This window comes from Centruroides sculpturatus, unplaced genomic scaffold, assembly GCF_000671375.1.
Source record: "Centruroides sculpturatus isolate CEXI.00-Female unplaced genomic scaffold, Cexi_2.0 scaffold852, whole genome shotgun sequence".
Lineage (NCBI taxonomy): Eukaryota > Metazoa > Arthropoda > Arachnida > Scorpiones > Buthidae > Centruroides > Centruroides sculpturatus.
The window spans coordinates 139,947-157,583 of record NW_019385108.1 but is presented as its reverse complement, the minus strand read 5'-3'; the positions used below and the strand labels follow the sequence as shown (position 1 = coordinate 157,583).

General features: G+C 29.0%; 1 protein-coding gene across 1 annotated transcript in view; it reads left to right on the top strand.

Annotated features, from left to right (window-relative positions):
- Positions 1-15,467, top strand: part of LOC111634824 (ATP-binding cassette sub-family D member 3-like) — a 51,585-nt gene extending 36,118 nt beyond the window's left edge. The window contains exons 11-26 of the mRNA XM_023379656.1: positions 5,978-6,030; positions 7,817-7,906; positions 7,981-8,050; positions 8,143-8,212; positions 10,872-10,960; positions 11,043-11,232; positions 11,302-11,374; positions 11,472-11,535; positions 11,602-11,679; positions 11,757-11,822; positions 11,883-11,996; positions 12,072-12,122; positions 12,192-12,236; positions 13,390-13,494; positions 13,564-13,620; positions 13,699-15,467. Coding sequence (XP_023235424.1) covers positions 5,978-6,030; positions 7,817-7,906; positions 7,981-8,050; positions 8,143-8,212; positions 10,872-10,960; positions 11,043-11,232; positions 11,302-11,374; positions 11,472-11,535; positions 11,602-11,679; positions 11,757-11,822; positions 11,883-11,996; positions 12,072-12,122; positions 12,192-12,236; positions 13,390-13,494; positions 13,564-13,620; positions 13,699-13,776 — 1,293 coding nt within the window. The 3' untranslated portion in view covers positions 13,777-15,467. The remainder of the gene's footprint in view (positions 1-5,977; positions 6,031-7,816; positions 7,907-7,980; positions 8,051-8,142; positions 8,213-10,871; positions 10,961-11,042; positions 11,233-11,301; positions 11,375-11,471; positions 11,536-11,601; positions 11,680-11,756; positions 11,823-11,882; positions 11,997-12,071; positions 12,123-12,191; positions 12,237-13,389; positions 13,495-13,563; positions 13,621-13,698) is intronic.
- The last annotated feature ends 2,170 nt before the right edge of the window (positions 15,468-17,637 follow it).

Below are 17,637 nucleotides of genomic sequence, written 5' to 3'. Positions count from 1 at the left end.
TTATTAACACTACAAGTGCCTTCCATTAGATATTGGTGAAACTACAGTATTTAGTACCAAGTCTGAACTTACTTGTGTTGACATTTAATTAGTTTGCACAAAGTGGTTTTATACAGAACATTGGTTCAAGTTAGTGTATTACAAGACCTTTTGTCATGAATTCAAAAACAGCAAAGATTGACAATGGAATTTAGTTCTAAAGTCAGAAAAGTGTAACTGAAACTATTGAAATGGTGCATACAGCTTATGAATTTTTTTTGGGTTTGAGAAAGTTTGCTGAAACTACAAAGTTTTGAATCAAAATAGTGTTGGTAGTTTTTTTTTCAGTTGGCAGGGAATTGTACACAAAGAATCGGTTTTGAAAAGATAAACAGTTAACTTGAAATTACAAAATAATGATGGACTAGCTGTTGAAGAGAATTTGGTGCACTAGTAGAGCTGCCATCTTTTCAAAATTTCTGAACCAGACAATAGGTTTGTTCCTGAGTGGTTTGAATTTGAAACCGTACAAGGCATGCGCAATGTCATTTTACAGCCAAGAACTGAATAATGCACATGCCAGTTTTAAACCAGTTAGGGATTTGTGTTGGAACAGACCTAATATTTGCCAGAGATATTTGCAAGTTAGAATTTTAAAAGTACATTTTCCATCACTCTTAGCCTAGGGATAAGATGGGGATAAGTTTGGCTGGGCGTGTGAAGTTAGTCTTTAACCATTAAAATAACATATTTGCAAATATTTTTATAAATTTATTTTATTTTATCACAATTTCACAATTTTTTCAAAAACTGGATAAATTAATAATCAATCCAAACCATAAATTTAAAAACTGGCTTGTCTGGGTGAAAACCAGCTTGGTGGCAACACTATACACTAGACCTGACATGGCTGGTTCTGCTACATGACAAATGCAACCATTGTAGTTCCTTGCACAGAAAAATGTGAGTTTTCAATATCCAACTTACTTGTTAGGCCAGGAACACACATGCATAAAATTCAGTGTAAAATCTAGCATAAAACGGAAAGTGTAAAAATTTTTCCAAAATTTTGGCTGAAAAATAACTGAAAAAAGAGTAGAGTTTGTCTCTACTTTTTTACGCCAAAATTTTTCCAATAAAGAGGAGTCTTTTTTTGTGACGTCAAAGTAAACATGTGTTTAGCAGTGTAACTAAAGTTGATATGTGAGGTGGAATTGGCATGGGTTTGGTCCTACATTGTCTGATGTCCACGTCGACCTTGACCACGTGTCCTGCATTTTTTGTTCCGTTGGTGAGACAGGTGAATAATTTACTTTATTTGGATCGGTTATGAGATATTTACAATATTATTGAATTATAATACAAATCCAAGATTGGCGATGCTGTCAACTCCAAAGGGTTAGTGTAGAATGAAAAAGTCTCTCCCCTCGTTGGAGTTCATGAGTAAAAATGAGGTCAGAGGGCGTAGGTCATGCAGTGGCACACTCTGCCCTACACATGGTTTTTATTCTAATAATGGTGGCAATAGTGGTTACCCCTACAATTGTGATTGTCTCCAAGAAATGAAAAATAAATGAAAAGAAGACTTTTATTGAATCCATTTGACCACATCAGTATATTTATGACCAAAAAAAGTGTCATGTATAAAGGAATTTAAACAAAGTTTATGGATGGCCATAGGTGCTAAGTTTCAAATAACAGGTAGGTCTAATAGAATCAATATATAGTATTTAGATCACACGTTCGTTATTTCAATTCAGAATACAAGTCTATTAATTTGAATTTTCTAAATTATAGCAGAGGCAGCAGAGAAAAAAATGGAAGGTACAAAGGGATAGATATAAGAGAGAAAAAAAATTAATAAAATGTTAGTGGCAGTGGTATTCTCGATTGTTAAATTGTAGTTCTGGAATCGATGAATTATTAAATCCATGTAAATCACACTCTCAAAATAGCTTCCTAACCCAACAGCATCTCTTTTGGTGTTTTTTTAATAAAATCATTTTGTGACCGCAGGGTTGGCACCTCTTTGGTGCCCTGTCAGGATTACACCACTGTGTCTTAAGGACAGAGACAGAAACCAGATTGGCTGTTAATTTTCTTTACGCAAACTGTCGCGTGTGTGGACTTTTGGTTCCGGGATGGAGGCAGAAGGAGAGAATCAGAGGAATTACACTCTATAGATTTGCTTTATATACATAATACCCATTTATTGTTCTATTTAAGCTATATATAAATCATATTCAATTTCAGTTAACATAGCTACTTCTTTCCCAATAACCCTTAATGGGAGAGAGAGTTTACATTTACTTTGCGCGAGGATAAATACCTTGATATAAGTTAGGAGAGTAAGAAATGTAGTCCTTGAGTCTCAAGAGGTCCTTTTGAACGATGAGGTTTCTTAGATGCTGGTCTTCCTGCACAGTGGTGATTAGAAAAGTCCCTGGCAGCGGCTAATCCACACACGTAATCCTATAGTTCACTTACTCTGGAGACTCTCTTTTGCACATTGACCCCTCTTCTTTATAAAGGGGGTATCGTTGGGTTTTTTCCACTGCCTTATTAGGACTGTTTTCCACCACTGACCAATAGTTATTTTCTTTCTTCTCTTCGTAGATTGCGGGGGTGACACATTCAATGTATCATCTTCAACCAGGAAATAAGTCCATAGGAAAACAATTTAATGATCTTTTTAAATGTCGTTTATGGTGTTTATTTCTCTAAACTTTTTCTCTCTCAACAAAAAATTTTTTTAATAATTTATTCCACTAAGTTTGCCTCTTACAATTTCTTAAAATCATCAATGATTGAGTGGAATACAACCACCAACAATTAACATCATCAGATATCAATGGTGCCATTTTACTAAACTATATATGATGTAAATAATAAAAATAAAACAATGGGATCAGTTATTGTAAATACAACCACCAACAATTAACATCATCAGATATCAATGGTGCCATTTTACTAAACTATATATGATGTAAATAATAAAAATAAAACAATGGGATCAGTTATTGTAAATATTAAAATTAATAAATTTCAAAAAATTTTTCTTTAAATAAGAATACAAGTGAAATTCACTTTTTTAAATCCGATTTCGATAGAATTAAAAACAGAGATGGTATAGAAACTTATTTACTATTTCTCACTTTACACAAAACTTGCAGATATTTGCATGGAATCATTGGATGAAAAAATCTTCCAGTTTCAAGGTTTTGTTTTTTATACTAGATATGTGGATTATATATTAATTTTGTATGACTCAAATGACACCACAGCTGAAAACATCAAGATTTATGCAAATAGTTTAAATAATAACAGTAAATTTACTTATGAAGAAGAAAGAAACTATGAAATTAATTACTTAGATGTCACAATTACAAGACAAAATGAAACATTGCTGTTTCGTAAGTACGAAAAAATATGTAATAATAGTAAGATGATTATCATAAATCATATTGCCCTATAGGAATAAAACGAAATGTATTTTTGATGGAATTAAGGAAAATATTTAATAGAACAACATTAAAAAAATATTGAAATAGAGACTAAGAACCTTTTTAAAAAATATTTATTAAATGATTATCCACAACAGCTTATATATAAGTTGTATAATACTTATATTAACCACTTGTCGCTCACCGATTAATTAATTTAATGTAATTAAGCATTAAAAATACTTAAAACTGAAAAAACGAAAGAAATGCGTTAATTTTGAAGAAAAAGCTTCAAATTTCATTTTCCTTTCTCTCGCCTTTCTGTGAAATTTGACACTGACAAGTCATTGTTTACACAGCTGGATGACCTTGAGAACAGCTGGAGTCCGATTTCCTGGGGCATTCTCATAGACGTCTCGGGAGGACAAGGGTTTAAAGTAGGGTGAATACTAGCTGGCCGTATATTTTTAAATATTTTTAAAAAATTAAAATTTTAATTGTGATTTCCGACCCCCTTTCTAGATATTTGGTCTTCTTGGTGNTAACGCTATGTAACATGCCCGAGTTAACTCGGGACTGGATGTTAAGGGGTTTTAATAATAGATATAATGTCAAAGATAAAAAAATAGAAAATTTATATATTAAAATTCCGTATATTTCAAAATTTTATGAAAAATATAAAAATTATTATTATTTTATTTTATAAATATAAAAATTATATTAAAGAATTATTTTTTATCAACTTAGTAGGTGAACAAAGAAATAAATTAAACAAGAGTATCTGTTTCATTAACAAAGTAAATGAGAAACAATCAAGGAATCCTTTAGAAGTAGCAGGAGTCGTATATAGATTGATGTGTACATGTACAGAACAGAAATATTATATTGGAGAAACAGGAAGAAAACTTGAAGTGAGACTGAAAGAACATGAGGCGGCAATCTGACTAAACAGAACCGAATCTCTGTGGCAACAACACTGCAATATAACAAAATGTATTATTGACTGAAATAATAATAAAATATTGTACAAAGTAAAAAATCTTGTAAAAAGACATGTTATCGAACATTATTGTATAAAAGGACATGTAAATTGTATTAATTTAAATACTGGCGCATGTGTTGATACATGCTGGAATAGCTTGATAGAGTATTAAAGTATCGGCAATGTAAAACTGTAATATCCACTGATGAGGCTGATAAGCGAAATATATTTGGAAGAAAAAGGAAAAATAAAGTGAGAAATAGTAAATAAGTTTCTAGTCCATCTCTGTTTTTAATTCTATTGAAATTGGATTTAAAAAAGTGAATTTCACTTGTATTCTTAAAGAATTTTTTTTAAAGAAAAATTTTTTGGAATTTATTAATTTTAATATATGATGTTATTACATTTCTGTTGCCTATTTGGCCAGAATTTTTACTTGTGTGTTCTGGCATAAAAGTGTAAAACAGAAACCGAATCAAAAGCTGATTTCTGATTAATTTTTCTGCCACACAATTTTACGCACGTGTGTTCTTGACCTTAGATTTGGCATCTACCGATTTGTTTTCTGTTCCACTTGAAAAAATATTGTTTCTAAATTATTAGAGATTTAGAAGAATATGATGATTGAGCTAATTAAAATTTCACTGTCTGAGTTCTACAGTGATATCTAGAAGCTCTATGAATGTGCCAGGTATATATAATGAAACAGGTATATATAGAGTTCGAATATATGTTGAAGGTTAAGGATTAATAAAAGTTTTCTGTTAAATTACAGGCAGCCCTCAACTTTCGCACATAATTGGTTCCTGAAAGTGTGTGTGAATGTTGAATGTTCGAAAGTAGAGGAATGTAAAAAAATATGCACTAAAAACTGAAATATTTATTCCTTAATTTTACTCTTATTTTTAAAAATTGCACATATCATAGATCTGTTTACATTGTATGAACGCCCGATTGAAGTAAAAGATTCACCGTTTTCAGAATGTTTAATTATTTCCATCTTTGTCTCAATCATATGAAGTTTATGAGTCCTTAATTTCTTTGTTCATATCAACACTGCAGTTTCTCTGTTTCTCACTCTCAATTTATAAGGATGAAATATTTAAACATAAAAAAATTGGCAAAACACACATGTTGACACACGCCCTAATGCAAAACTGAAGCTGTTTTGGCCTCTTGCTCTAAACAACACAGTAGTGATTAGGATTCTGAGAAGTCCACTATTGTAGGAAGTAATGTGTCCGAGAACATAGAGCGAGCTACTGCACTTTGTAGTGTATGTGTGTTCTGCATGGAACAAAAGTTTTTCATTATCGACAAAAATATTTAAACAGTTGAATTTTTAAAAATGTGCGAAATAGCAAATTGTAAGAAAGTCGAGGGCCGACTGTATATTTAAATTAAAAGTGAAAGCTAAATTTTATATTTTATTATCTTATAAATTGTTTATTTAATGATCTATAGCACTTGCTATAATAAGTATGTTGTTCTTTAAGGGTAAATCTGTACATATTTTATTAAGTATTTTTAAATAGAATTATAATGTAAGATGACATATTTGTTTTTATTTTAGGTACCTTCTCTTATGATGATGTATTTAATTTTCATTGGATCTCTTTTAACAAGGTAATTTCAGTATATAAAATAAAATCACTACTTTGGTATCATCCTTTCACTACTTTATATATACCATTTCTTGTCAGAAACTCTTTGCACTGACAACCCTAATATGATGTGTGGCAAAGTGAGTCACTCAAGTGACATTCTTCTGATGACAATTCTTATAGATAAAGCTTCATACACTTGTCTAGACATGAATACATGATCACCATTTTATTGGAATTATCAATGATGATGTACCTATTTTAATTATGTGAAAGAGGTATCATTTTTGGATATTTAATTGAATGTAGTGTGAGTAAAAATTGCTGGTGGGTTGTAAAAAATGGGCTGTCAGGCCAGAGATTGGTCAGGCATGCTCTGTAAAAATATTGCAGCTCTCTTATCTGAATTACTGAGACATAATCTATTTAAAAATGTGTGTGATATATTTTGAAAATTATGTTTAGTTCCTATCTAAATATGTTTTTCTTCTGTCTCAATTTTATTCTTTTTAAATTAATTTGAGATATATATATAGTAAAACCTGTCTATGGCGATCACACATGGTTCGTTTTAAAAAGTGGTCTTTTAGACAGATGCATTCTTTCACCATCTTGCCTCCTGAACACTTCTTTCCCTTTTTGATTAATGTTTTATCTGGAATGGCATGAAAAAAAAGTCCTGTTTTGTCTGTGTTATAGACATCACGAAAATCATATTTATCTATCATCGAAAGAACACACAGTTTCTAATTTTCCACATTAACTTTATAGACGTCACCACTTTCATTACACAAGGTGCGATAACAATGTTATGATGCTTTCAGAAACTTTCCAGCCATCCATTCTGCATGAAACGATGAAATGCCTAATTTTTCTGCAAATTCACATTCTTTTACCCGAATGATTGGTCCACTCAAAGGAATCCATTTAGCACTTGCCTTTTGAAACCACTCCCATACCAATTTGTTTATCTCTTCATTTGGCTGCTTTCTTTTTCATTTGCCATCCTTGTTTCCATTAGTTTCCCATTCCTCTAGTATAGACTTCTTCTGTTGCAAAATTTTGAAAATTTGCATTTTTCCACATTTAAATTTCGCCACTAATCTCTGTTGTGATAAGCCATTTTCACTTTCTCTGATAACTTTAACACGATTTTCTAACAACATCACTTTGCATTTCTTTCATTTTTCCGACATTTTCACACAAACTGAAATGAATTTACTTTGTAGCTGGACTAATTCATTAACACCTGTAGCTAATTTCAAGAGTGGGAGAAGTGCCCAAGATGGGTTCGAACAATAGTTTAGACCAGATATATTTGCGGAAGTGGTCACGTATTACAGTTGTATGTAAAAGTGATGCCTGCGGTCGTGTTACACAGTCAGTCATTGAATACAGGTAACTTATACGAAGACTCTATGTATAAACTATTCTGTGCCAGAAATTTAGGTTCAGCAGTTTCCTCTGCGCAATGATGAACCAGTCAGTCATTCAGTCAGGTCATGTAATTTTATATATATATATATTGATAAAATAAAGGGAGACTTTAATTTATCTATGATAAAAATTAATTTCAATTTAACTAATATAATTACACTTTTTTTGTTAGGTCATAATTAAAAAATAAAAAAACAGTTATAAAAAGAGAGAAATCTTATATACTTCAATATTCTAAAAGTTTAAAAATTTTTAAATTTTTTTTTGTTTTGGTGTTATTTTGAGTTTTGAAATTGATAATCATTTCAGTTTCTAGTTTAATTAAAATCATTTAAATGTAATTAAAAGTTAAAGTTCTTTTTTCTTTTTAGACTGAGAGGTCCAACTGCAAGAATGACAGCAAGTGAACAGAAATTGGAAGGAGAATTGCGTTATGTAAATTCTCGACTTATAATGAATAGGTTCAAATTATAATTTTTTACAAAGTTATTATGATTAATTTCAATTAATAAAACTTCTGTTAATAACATTCTAGTGAAGAAGTAGCATTTTACCATGGAAATGAGAGAGAGAAAAGAACTATTAAGCAGGCATTGAAAAGATTGGTAAAATTATATTTTATAAATACTTATTTTTTAAATTAAAAAATTTTTGTAAAATATTGATAATGATTAGAAATTTTAAACTTTTTGTGTAGGTTGGTCATTTACGTACCTCTCATTATTTTCAATTTTGTATGGGTTATATAGAAAATATTGCAGCCAAATGTAAGTATTAATAACAATTATTAAGTGTTTTAAAATATACTTGATGGCAAGATTATTGTTTTTATTATCTAATTTATCATCTGTATTAATGAGTAGAAACTTTAAAAATGATATGCTATTACGAATTATTATTATATTTTTAAAAAATATATAAAAATATTTAATTTGAAACATGTTTTTCTGAATAAAATTGTGTTCAGTAAAATGTTTTGAATAGGAGAAAAGTTCTATATGTTATAAGCATAATTGTTTTTAGCTTTACTTAGTTATTATTATTATTACAGTAGAGCATCGATTATCCGACCCCCGATTAACCATCACATAGGTTAACCCACCGTTCTGGTTGGCAAATTTCAAATGTCCGCTAGTGATGTGGCGCTACAATATTTGGCTATGTCTTGGCTACTTTAATATTATTTTTTAAAAATTTTTGCGTGTTTTAGCTGGCAACACGGCTCGACCATTGAAGGAAGGCCAGTATTTAAACGAGACTTAATTTTCTAATTATGAGTGGTTGTGGTTGTGTGAACAATAAAGTAATTTAAAAATAATTTTTAACGATACAATAGCGACGATTATTATTTAAAAAAAAATTTTGTTAGGCTTAACATCAATGAAAATTCAACGCGAAGTTGGTTAATAGTGATATACTAATATACTATTTACATGGGATATACTAATGTATTATACTAATAATGTATTTTTTTCATTCTTTTCGGTTATCCAATTTTTTCAGTTATCCAACCAACCTGAGTCCCCAATTGAGTCAGATAATCGATGCTCTACTGTATTATTATTTATATATTGAATGCATACAGTAATGTATATGTTACTGTGAATGACCAATATGTGGTGAATGTCAACATTTTCCGGTGAATGTCAGCATTCACACAGTCGTTTTGTGTATGTACGAAATATTTGCTAAATATTATTATTTCTCACTTGCACCGGCAAATGTCGACATTCAGCATGCACTGATGGTGAATGTTGAATAAAAATATTTTTATTACGTTAAGACAAAAATGAAACTTTTTAATATGTCAAAATAGGAGAAAGCTTAAGTAACAGCACATGTAAATAAACTGTTGAACATAAAACAAACAGTACATTCTAAATAAATTATGTGATTAATGTTACACAATTTTATTTATTGCAACAACTCAAACTGTTATGGCATTTTGAATTTCACAATAGTCCCTTGCTTTTACAACTGCATTTATTCGTGGAACTCTTCTTTTTGCAATGACAGCATGTATAGCCTTGCCCTCTACTTTTTGAATTAGCTGCAGCTGTTATCTCAGTGATATTTCTTGAAAAGAAATCTCATCTATGGAAAGTAACTTTTCTTCACAAATTACGAACTGATTACGGGTATAAAGCTGCTTGAGAGTACCGTTTTTGTTTGCTAATTTTAAAATATCGGAGTCTTCTATTCCAACAACAACCGCCATCACATTTTGGGCATCTGTATGTCCACGGTCGACATCATTGAGTTGTATTTGCACGGTATCACCAATTTGAGCAGTAAGAAACAGTGAAGAATTTAGCGACAGACTGTCGCCTCTCTATGGACATCTGTGTCTCGGATGTCGTTTCGACCTCCACCGAAGCTTATCTATGCTTGTCGACATACACCGGCGATTGTTCAAATGCATATAATATAACCAAATATTCGGTCTTTCACCAATGTATTTTGTATGTGTCGACATTCACTGGAGAATATCGACATTTTCTAATTTCGGTCTTTTACAGTAACATATATAATTCTTATTGAGTTAATTTTCGCACGTAAAATACTGAAAGACAAATATAATTAATATCAAATAAATTAATTTTCAGATACAAATAGTACTGATTAAATTCCTAAAGTAGTTTTTTACAAATTGCTATTAACATCTTTTTATAATGTGTGCTTGCATACACATGCACACTCATTCACTCTCTCTAAATTCAAGACTACAAAAGTAATCAAATTTATAATAATAATAAAGTAAAAGAAAAATTAGTGCTACAGGATGTTAAGGCCATGAAGCTTATGATAAAAAAGATGATGTTGATCTTGATTTTCCCAAATAATAATTTTCCTAATGATTTTCTTTACCCTTTTTTTTTTTTTTAATGGACTTCACACATCCAAGATATCCAAGATTCACACATGAACTATGTGGCAGCCATGTAAAACTTCAAATGCTCATAATTTCTAATAAATAATTTTTTGAAATGATGCACTTGAGATAAAAGCTCATTTATTTTTCATGTAGAATCATAATATGCAATAAAAAGAGATGGTTCCTATTTAAGAAAATGAAGTTGATCCTATTTTCACCAGTTGTAGTTCCATCTGGTTATCCCTTTGAAGTTAACATTTTTGGTTTGGAATTTTTGGTTTTTTTGATAGCATATGTCTTTTTTTTCAGTTATTTCGGTGGATTGATTAAAACGGACCACTCTGTATAAATAATTTTAATATTTGATTAAAAAAAAAAATATTAAATTCAAAATAAAAAAGAAAACTAAGACCTGGAATAATAATTTTTAAAAAATAAATAGGGATGCAATTATGTATTCTTTATATTATATTTATTAAAATTTTATCAATAATGTAAGCAATTAATTTTAACATTTAACATTGGTAATACTTATGAATATGGATTTATAGACTGGGCCACAGCTTTTGGATTTTTTATCATCAGCCGTCCATTTTTAGGAACAAGACATTCACAGATGGCTCACAATAATCGTCTGGAAGTGAGTTTACTGAATTTTAGTTAATAAAATTATGACATAATTATTTTGCCTTCTATACAAAATATAATTTTTAACTTTTTAGCTTTACTATCGCAGTGGAAGAATGTTGGTAAAACTTGCAGAAGCTGTAGGACGTCTTGTATTGGCAAGTAATGAATTGACACGATTAGCTGGATTTACGTTGAGAATTAGTCAGTTGATCAAAGTACTCGATGATTTGAACAAAGGGCAATATGAACGCACAATGGTAGATTCTTGGCAAAATAATAATAGTAAGTAATTAAAATATTTATTTTCAGAACTTAAATAATTTGTTTAACATAAAAGTTTTATTTATTTAGCATCTGATCGTCTTAATTCTGTGCAGCTTATGTCAGGAAATGGAAAAATTATCACTGAAAATAATATTATTAAGTAAGAATCTGTATTTGAAGCTTTTCATTAAATGATATGCAAAGTATTAAAATTTAATTTACGAAAGCTAATTTAAATGATTTCATTTTGTTTCCAGGTTTATTAAGGTTCCTCTTATGACACCAAATGGTGATGTTTTGATTGAAGAATTAAGCTTTGAGGTTGAATATGAAATAGTATTATAAGTAAATATGTTACAGATAAGATGTTAATGTTAAAATTTACAGGTACACTCTGGTAGGAATGTTATCGTTTGTGGACCAAATGGGTGTGGAAAAAGTTCCTTATTCCGTATACTAGGAGAGGTAGATTTTAAATTTAATGTTTTGAAATAAATTTATAGCCATTAAAATTTTTAAATATCTTGAATATATTATCCTAGCTCTGGCCTATATTTGGTGGTACCCTTATTAAACCTACGAAGTTAAATCTATTTTACATTCCACAGGTAAGTGCTTTCTGACGATGATGCTATATTTTATAAACTAATGCTGGTGGTTGATTTTAGAAACCATACATGACATTGGGAACACTAAGAGATCAAGTAATCTATCCTGACAGTTATGATGATATGATAAAGAAAAATGTCACAGATGATGATTTGAAATATTACCTTGAATTGGTAAACATTTAATATTAAATTTTTTATTTATTTTGGTTGTTATTAATGTTTAAAAATATTTTTTTAAAAATTTAGGTTCAACTCACTTATCTATTAGAACGTGAAGGGGGTTGGGATGCTATCCAGGTACCATGATTTGTTTGGTCATTTTGTTTTTTGAAGAAGAAGTTTATAAAATAAAATTTTAAATTTTAGGATTGGTTAGATGTTTTGAGTGGAGGTGAAAAACAGAGAATAGCAGTAAGTGAATTAAAAAATATAATCTTGACTTAAAATTTTTTCATTGTAATTTTAATATTTAAACAAGTTCATAAATAATGAAATACTTATTGAACACATTCAGAAGCTTTAGACTTGACATAACAATTAGTAATATTTGTTTTTTTAAGGAACAAAATTATAAATTTAGAAATTTATTATTAAAAATTAGTATTTTGTAAATGCTTATCATTTGAATATTGAAAGTTCATGAAATATCAAACTTTACTATTTGTAGTTGGCAAATCCAACAATTATTGCATGGAGAAATGGAAATAATCCAGATTATTTTGTTTTTAATTTTGTAATATTCACAGCTTTCACAAACTAGTTCAACACAAAATACTATTACAGATTCATATAAATATGTTTGCTTTATGTAATCCACAATATGGTAATAAAATGATTAGTATTAAAGTAATTTATTAATTGCTTCACATAATCTACAACATGATTTATCAATAATTTAAAATTATTTAGTAAGATAATTTTAAACAAATTAATTATTTAAAATATGAAAATTTCTAGTAAATTTAGAATAAAAAATTTCTAAATAAAGATTCTTTTATCATTTTACCTCTCATTATTCAGATACTAAAAGCTTCAATACATCTACTAGAGTTAATCTTATATATTGTCTTCCTACTAGCTTCTTAACAGTGAAATTTTAAGAAGCCAGTAAGATGACTCTCAACTCAAATAAGAATTTTGTATATGTAGAAAACATTCTTCTCTTGAATCTATGGCTAAAAATGAGGAAAGTCAAATATTTATTTTTCAAGAGAAAACTTGGAAGAATTTTAGTTACTGAAATTTTCATAACTTCACAAAAGAATAGTTAGCTAAAAACAGAATTTGTTAAATTTTTTGTGCTCCAATGAAACCTTTTCATATTTGAAAAAAAGTTTCTATTGAGCTTTCTTTGAAAGATATTAGTAATATTTTTTTTTAAGTAAACAGAGAAATTTTAAATTATTGAACCTAATTAATACTGCCTAAAAATATCTCTAGATAATCAAATCCATAATTTTACATAGTCAAAATTCAATCTAATTTAAGTAAAAGATGATGTTAATAAATGGAATTTATTAAATAATTTCTGTATGTAAACTGAAATAAATTTTGTAACTTGTAGATGGCAAGATTATTTTATTGTAAACCCCAGTTTGCAATACTTGATGAATGCACAAGTGCAGTTAGTGTTGATGTTGAAGGATCCATGTATCAGTATTGCAAAAAGGTAAGTGCATAAAATGATCAGAAAAATTATTAGAATTCATTGTTTGAATTAAAAATAAACCTATTATAGGTGGGCATTACTCTGTTTACCGTATCACATCGAAAATCACTGTGGAAGTATCACGATGTAAGTAAATTTAATCTAACGGGCGATTAACATTTGAAAAGTTTGTTCTGATATTAAAAAAAAAATATTCATTTCCAGTATTTCTTATACATGGATGGTAGAGGAGCATATGAATTCAAAGAAATTGGACCAGATACTGAAGAATTTGGATCTTGACTTTTCATTGAAATAATAATCTTTCTGATTACAATTTTACTTTTAATATTTTTATGTGACATATAATTGAAAGAAATAGGATTTATTTTATTCTTAAACATGCATAGATCTGTGATATTTAAACGTTTATGCACAAAATGCATTTTATTAGAGAAAAGGTTAATATATTATTTGGTAGAAAATTAAAATTATATCTGAGATTATGAAGTAGTTGAACAGCTTCATTGAAATTTCTGTAATGTAATTTATATGCTAAAAGTGTAAGTAGATTTTGAAGTATTAATATATAATTAATTATTTAAAAGTATAAAATCTACATAATCAGGATTATATTATATTATATTGATTAAAAAGTTACCTGAAATGTAACTCATGTATAGTATAACATTACATTTTATTTTTGTATGTGTCTTGGATTATTCCAAGATTTACAATGTATCAATTTATATATACCATAGATTTTGCAATATGACAACGCTTAATATAAAATTCAAACTGAAATTTATCATGAATTATGACAATTCAGTATAAGATATAAAATGACTGACTGACTGACTGGAGTTGTCAGTATTGTGATTTTATTCTATGAAAATGAAAAAAAAAGGTCACAAAATTTACAATGTATCAATTTATATATACCATAGATTTTGCAATATGACAACGCTTAATATAAAATTCAAACTGAAATTTATCATGAATTATGACAATTCAGTATAAGATATAAAATGACTGACTGACTGACTGGAGTTGTCAGTATTGTGATTTTATTCTATGAAAATGAAAAAAAAAGGTCACAAAATTTACAATGTATCAATTTATATATACCATAGATTTTGCAATATGACAACGCTTAATATAAAATTCAAACTGAAATTTATCATGAATTATGACAATTCAGTATAAGATATAAAATGACTGACTGACTGACTGGAGTTGTCAGTATTGTGATTTTATTCTATGAAAATGAAAAAAAAAGGTCACAAAATTTACAATGTATCAATTTATATATACCATAGATTTTGCAATATGACAACGCTTAATATAAAATTCAAACTGAAATTTATCATGAATTATGACAATTCAGTATAAGATATAAAATGACTGACTGACTGACTGGAGTTGTCAGTATTGTGATTTTATTCTATGAAAATGAAAAAAAAAGGTCACAAAATTTACAATGTATCAATTTATATATACCATAGATTTTGCAATATGACAACGCTTAATATAAAATTCAAACTGAAATTTATCATGAATTATGACAATTCAGTATAAGATATAAAATGACTGACTGACTGACTGGAGTTGTCAGTATTGTGATTTTATTCTATGAAAATGAAAAAAAAAGGTCACAAAATTTACAATGTATCAATTTATATATACCATAGATTTTGCAATATGACAACGCTTAATATAAAATTCAAACTGAAATTTATCATGAATTATGACAATTCAGTATAAGATATAAAATGACTGACTGACTGACTGGAGTTGTCAGTATTGTGATTTTATTCTATGAAAATGAAAAAAAAAGGTCACAAAATTTACAATGTATCAATTTATATATACCATAGATTTTGCAATATGACAACGCTTAATATAAAATTCAAACTGAAATTTATCATGAATTATGACAATTCAGTATAAGATATAAAATGACTGACTGACTGACTGGAGTTGTCAGTATTGTGATTTTATTCTANGTAAGTCACTTCCGGTGCGCTGTCTCTCCCTCCATCCGGAACCTGATCGCTCCATTATGCAATTGTTTGCGTGACTTAATTTGGAGGCACTGCAGCTTCCGTGTCAACCGAGGCACGGTGGTGTCCATCCTGACAGGGCATCGAAGAGGTGCCGATTCCCTGGTCACACAAGTTTTAGATGACACAAAGTGTAAAATTAGACTATGCTCCTGAGAAATGTTTATTGTACTGTAAATAGAAAGATTTCCTTACTTTCATGACTGAAAAAGCAGATGTTTGTCCCTGGAATTTATGACACTGTTTTTATTTTGAATTCTAGTGTTGCTCTTGTGTTGGTAAGTGGTCTAAGTTTTCTGCTTTTAGTTTTGTGCTCTATTGGATAATATCTTTTATATAGAAGTTATTCTACTGTTTTATCAAGTAAGTTTATTATAATCATATTATTTCCAGAGAATATTATCTATTTGTTTTCTTGCGCATAAGATATAAAAAAATGGGTTTTTAGATAATTTTTCTTATTTGTTAGATTAGAAATTTTTCTTTTTTTAATTAATATGCTTGAAAAAAAGAGAAAAGTAGAAGAAGAAAATTGAGAATTTAGAAGTGAATGGACTGAATCCTATGCAGTTCTTTCAAATTTAACAGGATTCCCAGTGTTTAAAATGTCAAGAAAAGTTTTCTAATAACAAAAAATGTACAAAGGCATTTTTTTAAATAAACAAAGCATTTGCAAACGCTTATCGAGAGGGAGAAGAAAGAAGAAAAGCAGAAGAAATTCAATGTAAAATGAACTTAAGTAAAGATACATTTTCAAATTGGATAAAATCAAGTAATAATACAATTAATTACTGCTAGTTTTGTTGCTACTCTAGAAATAGTGAAACGAGGAAAGTCATTAACAGATGGCGATTTTGTGAAAGATTGTTTTATTAAAATGTCTGAGTATTTTCTTTTTTTGTGATTTTAAAAATAAAACAGAAATAATTATTAAAATAAAAGACATGCCATTGTTTACTAAAACTGTAAGAGACATCAGAACTATTCATATGGCAGATGTAACTAGTCAGCAGATTACAGATTTAAGTTCAACACCAGGATTTTCTATTGCCTGTGATGAATCTTGGGATATGAATGATATTGCATAGGTTGTACTTATCTGTAGATATGTTAACTCTGACGAAACTCAGGAAGAGTTACTTGATATACTGCCACTTACAGGACAAACTTCAGGTGAGGATATAGAATCTGCTGTTACCAACTGTTTAAAAAGTAAAAATATTGATATTAATAAAATAGTATCAATTGCAACTGATGGAGCACCAAGTACCAAAGGTGAAAAGAAAGGTTTTGTTTCTATGTTTAAAAAACAAATTATGCATGACTTTTTTTCTTTTCATTGCATAAACCATAAAGAGGTACTTTGTTTGCAAACTTTTCCGAAGGAAATAACATTAGTTATGGACTGGTTGTACAAATTGTGAACAAAATAAAGGCAAGACCACTATATCATTGGCAAATTTGTGAACTTCTTAATGACGTCAATAGCCAATATTCAGATTTTTTTTTACAGAATAAAGTTAGGTGGCTTTCCAGAGGAGCAGTGCTAGTGTGATTTGCTGCTTGCATTGAAGAAATAAAATTATTTTTAAAGCAAAAAGATCTTGAATACATTGAGCTCAATAATCACGAAAGGTTACAAAAATTTTATTTTATGGTACAGTANCAATCAAAATAAATATATTGAAAAATATAAAAACAAAAAAAAAATGATACTTTAGAAGTTAATCTAGTATCAAAAACGTTTGATTCAGCACAACACAGTCTGACTGGGATGCTTTTGGTTAACCAACGTTTTGGTTGATTGGCATTCGGATAATTGATGCTCTACTGTATTCTCTTTTCTCAAACAAAAATATAAGAATAATTTTCATAAATAAATTTATCAGGAAAATTAGAAAGTCATTATCTGCACCCTAATTTTCAGTAAAGTGATTTTTTGTGTTATGGATAATACAAAAAAATTAATCAGAATAGTATTCCCCATTGTTAGCTATGACTCCAGACCAATGTTCAACCAGCTTTTAAATGCTCAGTTTGAAGAAAGATGGCTATTTGAAAGCAAACAAGTCATCCATATTACTTTTTGCAACTTCTTCAT